The sequence below is a fragment of the Leptonychotes weddellii genome, chromosome 4 (genome assembly GCF_054177405.1).
Source record: "Leptonychotes weddellii isolate Sample4059 chromosome 4, ASM5417740v2, whole genome shotgun sequence".
In the NCBI taxonomy this organism is placed as follows: Eukaryota; Metazoa; Chordata; class Mammalia; order Carnivora; family Phocidae; genus Leptonychotes; species Leptonychotes weddellii.
This window is the reverse complement of record NC_138372.1, coordinates 162,521,048-162,525,279: the sequence shown is the minus strand read 5'-3', so window position 1 is coordinate 162,525,279 and position 4,232 is coordinate 162,521,048. Positions and strand designations below refer to the sequence as shown.

General features: G+C 49.9%; 1 protein-coding gene across 1 annotated transcript in view; it reads left to right on the top strand.

The window, feature by feature from the left end:
- Nucleotides 1–1,524: 1,524 nt before the first annotated feature.
- Nucleotides 1,525–4,232, top strand: part of OC90 (otoconin 90) — a 30,042-nt gene continuing 27,334 nt past the window's right edge. The window contains exon 1 of the mRNA XM_081817214.1: nucleotides 1,525–1,570. Coding sequence (XP_081673340.1) covers nucleotides 1,525–1,570 — 46 coding nt within the window. The remainder of the gene's footprint in view (nucleotides 1,571–4,232) is intronic.

The window sequence follows — 4,232 nt, the reverse complement described above, 5'->3', positions numbered from 1 at the left end:
CAGAGAGCCCGTCTAACCTTTAACATGAACCTGCTGTAGGAATTGATGTGGCTACCAAAGGTTAAAGCAGAGCATCATGCCCATCAGATAATAGCCAGAGTATGAGAAGATGATTGAGCCAAGTGAGAATCTCTGAGAACTCACGTTCTGCCCTCCGCACCCATTCAACAAACGTTTACTTTATGGCCACCAGAGGCTGGGCTAGGCCCTGGGGAAGGTTCACAGGGTAGTGATCCTACAACCTACAAATGTCTTCTCCTCTGGGACACTTTCCCCAATATCAATCCCTGCCCACAAGTCAGAGTGGCCCACCATGACCCTGGGACATTTGCCAGAACATGGGGCAGCATTTGCCTCTGGGAGAATAAACTACAGAAAGTGTTCCTTCTTCCAGGCTGATGCAGCCCTGCAGAGAACAAGCTTGGGAGTGGAGCACTGGTTACATTTCAGCCCTTACGTGCCCCTCAGTGCCACACCTTTGCACGGTGCACAACATACACAACCGTATCCAGCAGCCCTGTGTGCCCCCTGGGGTAGCAGGATCACACTGTATTATCATTCACACTTGGTTCTCAAAACCTGTTTTACAGCAGAATATGCACAAGTCAACCATCCATCTGACAGTCTTTATGGAGTTATATTCCCAGGGAGCTAAAATTTTATTCTAAAATCCCTCTGGTCTTTAATGTTTTTCCTTCTTTATTAAATACATGGTTGACGTGCTTGAGTGCACTAAGTGCCTACCGAAGTTAAATATTTGCTGAGCGGCTCAGAATGCAGGGCAGTGACCATTGAAAGGTGGTAGGTCCTTGGACCCTGCCCCCTTGCCCTGCCCCCCAGTCCCGAAAGCCATTATCTCTTGAACGCCTGGACTGCAACGAAGTATTCAAATTGCTCTGAAGCTACAGGAAGGGAAGGATGATGGAGTTTGCTAGCAGGCAGCGCCACCATGCGGTCGCTAAATTTATTCCTGGGTCAAGTGATGGTAGGATAGTTCCAAAGTGAGACTGCTAAAGGTGTATTCGGAAGGCTGCTGTAGCCCAATGTATGGGTTTTTTACAGTTCGGTCTACAAAAGTCAAACTATTGCACTCATTCAACTGCCTCCTAGTTCATTAGTCTGTGAACTACTCACAGATAAGGAGTGCTTTTCCCTCACTGTGCATTCCCGCATCCTTGCAATGTGCCCGAAACACAATAAATGACCGTGGGAAAACGAATAACCAGATCTGTGTCCTCAAGGGGCACCTGGTTAAGTTTCCACTTTGCAGATGAATCTCGGAGAGAGAACGTGATCTCCTGATGTCCTAACTAATGTCGTTAGTTAATGCTGGTCAGTGGCAAAGCTGGGACAGAAACCCTTTCAGGGCTTCTTCCGGTTTCTGCACTCCACCCTGGGATGAAGAGCTCTGGTGGTTCTTATTTCCCGGGATCTCTGAAAACATCCTCATCATATTCCGCTGACTTCTCTCCCAGGAGGCTCTTCCAGGTGATGCCTCGGCCCCGCGGCCTTTGCCCTCCCGCTATGATCCTGCTTCTCCTCCTAAGTATGCTGATGGCCCCGCATGGTGGTGAGTAATGATATTTTACACTGCATTTCTGGCTTGGTCCATAATTAATATGAACACTGGGGAGGACTGTCAAATGTCATCTGATTTGCTTATTACTACTTTTATCCCCTTGCCTAGGAGTGATGGAAATCAAACAGTAACGATAAGCTATGGGTTTAGTTCAGCTGATATTTTAAGCACCCTATCCAGGGCATGAAGCATGGGATGGGCGATGAGGTGGACGTCCAGGCAGAGCCAAAGGCACTAAAAGCACCACTGGGTGGCCTGTTGGCAACCATCCCTCCCCCTGATAGCGCATCCCCTCTTCCCTTTGCCCATGGACCTCTGTCCCGTGTTTCGCTGGTTTCCTCGGAGTGAGTGTGTCAGCCTTCTTGACATGCAGCAGCTCCCTTTCCCCTGTGCTGGTGTGTCTGGCGGAGAGGCAAATGCTTCTACCCCACATTGTAGGGTCTCCACCCCACCGAAGCCTGAAGACACCTGAGCGAGCTCCTTGGCAGGCAGGGTCGTCATTTTGAGTTTGCATGGAGTCTTGGCTACAAATCTGAGACTTCTGGCTCCTTCCTAATTTCTTTCTTGTTTGCACATTGGTGCAACTCTCAAACAGCCCAACTCTCTTCTTTCCTTCCTACAGCTGCTTAGGCTCCATCGTGACTGATATCACCCACTTATCCAGACATTTTCTCCTTTCCTCCTCCTGTTCGGGTCCACACAGCACCAACACGCTGAGCCTCCTTCTACGGTTCCTTTCTAAGCACAATAGTGAGGGTGAGCCACAGTGAATCCACCAATATTGTTGACAATTTATCGTGACTCTGACCTGAGTTAGTGGATTTGCAGAGGTTTACATGTTCCCCAGAAGCCTGTGAGCAGAAATGACAGCACTTCACAGAAGACGCCAAGCCTTTTCTTCAGGCCCCAGTGCTCCCAAACACCGTCCCAGACCTTCCCTGCAGGACAGGTGGACACCCACTTGGAGGAGGTGCTGGTTTTCTCTTGATTATTGAGTTCCTTCATGGATGATTTTTTTCCTCATCTAAACCATTTTGCTGTGATGTGGCTTCCCAGGGATAGCGTCACTGGGCTGGTGTGTCGGGGCTCCGCCTTTACCAAGACCTCAACTGTCTCGATCAAATTCCAACTGTGGTCTTGACTTGTCTCGTTTTTGATGATAAAACTGTGAAATAGTCTACAGCTTTCCAATTTCTTCCCTATTCTTTAAAATGAGATCTTGGGCACCTGGGTGGCTCAGTCGATGAAGTGTCTGCTTTCGGCTCAGGTCACGATCCCAGGGTCCTGGGATCGAGCCCCGCGCCTGGCTCCCTGCTCAGCGGGGAGCCTGCTTCTCCCTCTCCTCTCTGTTCGTTCTCTCTCAGTCTCTCTCTCTCAAATAAATAAAATCTTTAAAATAAAATGAGATCTCACCCCCCAAAGCCCATTCTTCTAATTTTTCAAACTTACTCTCTTCTCTAACTGACCTTTTCCTTTTCCAAAACAATAGATTTCCCTGTGATCGAAATTACCCCTTCAACAACCCCCAGACACCTTTTACACATCTCTTTAAATGTTTTATTTCTCTATAAGGCTGAGGCAATGGTCTCCTGTTATTATAAACTGTCACAAGCATTTAGGCATCTGTCCTGGGAGGTTTTATTCTCAGACACAAACAGCGAGAGTCCAAAAATTATAGCCATAGAAAGTTTAGGTGCAAACATATGCATGTCCGTGAGGATTTCAATGTGCCATACCTGCAGCCCCAACTTTGCAGGGCTAAGTGTGTGACTCCCACAGAGATAACACTGCCCACCCAACAAACACACCACATCTTGGTCCAGGCACTACAGGGAGGCAATGAGACAGCAACCAGGAAGGGGGAGAGATCAGACACTGTGCCAGTGAAGGTGGGGCATCCATGATCACTGCTGGATCTGAGGAGCCCTTGGCAAGGCCACCAGGGAGGAGTCCATCAGAAGAGTCCCATGTACCCCAGGACCTGGGTGGTCCACGGTGTTACACCCACTGAGCCAGTGCAAACCCTGCCTGGGCCTTCAGAGCACCCCGCTTGCAGAGCTGGAGCTCTGCCGGGCACCTTCTCGCAGCTGTGCCCCCGACTACTGACTCAGATTTCAAGGCAAGGTTGGGCGTGTTGACAATGCGGAGGGTCTCTGTGCCCTACCAGGCCTCCCTCTGGGATGTTTCTCTGTCCCTGTGGCAGGAGTGGGAGCAGCCTCTTTGCTCGCCTCCCTAGCACACACCCAGGGCAGGGGCTGCCCTCCCTCCTCTCTTCACTGAGAGTTGGCTCATGACTTCAAAGGGCAGACGTTGGCCGGTGGGATGGTGGTCAGGTCTGTCAGGAGAGGGAGATCTCCTTGGACCTTCCACCTACACCACATGCTCCCTTCATTGGAGAGCTCTCCACCGGCCCACATCACACAGCGAAACTGGTTCTCACTCCCCGTTCTCTGCATGTCCATCTTCCAGAACCTCTGGGAACAGGGGCCGGACAAAGGTGGGTTTTGTGCATCCCTGGTTGATCTTCTGGGTAGAATACTTCATAATATGAAACACCACTCGTAACCACCAATAGACCGCATCTTTCCTCTCTCTCGAGATGACATCTAATTTCGCTTAAACTTTACAAGGCTAGAAGATGTCCATCGACAGA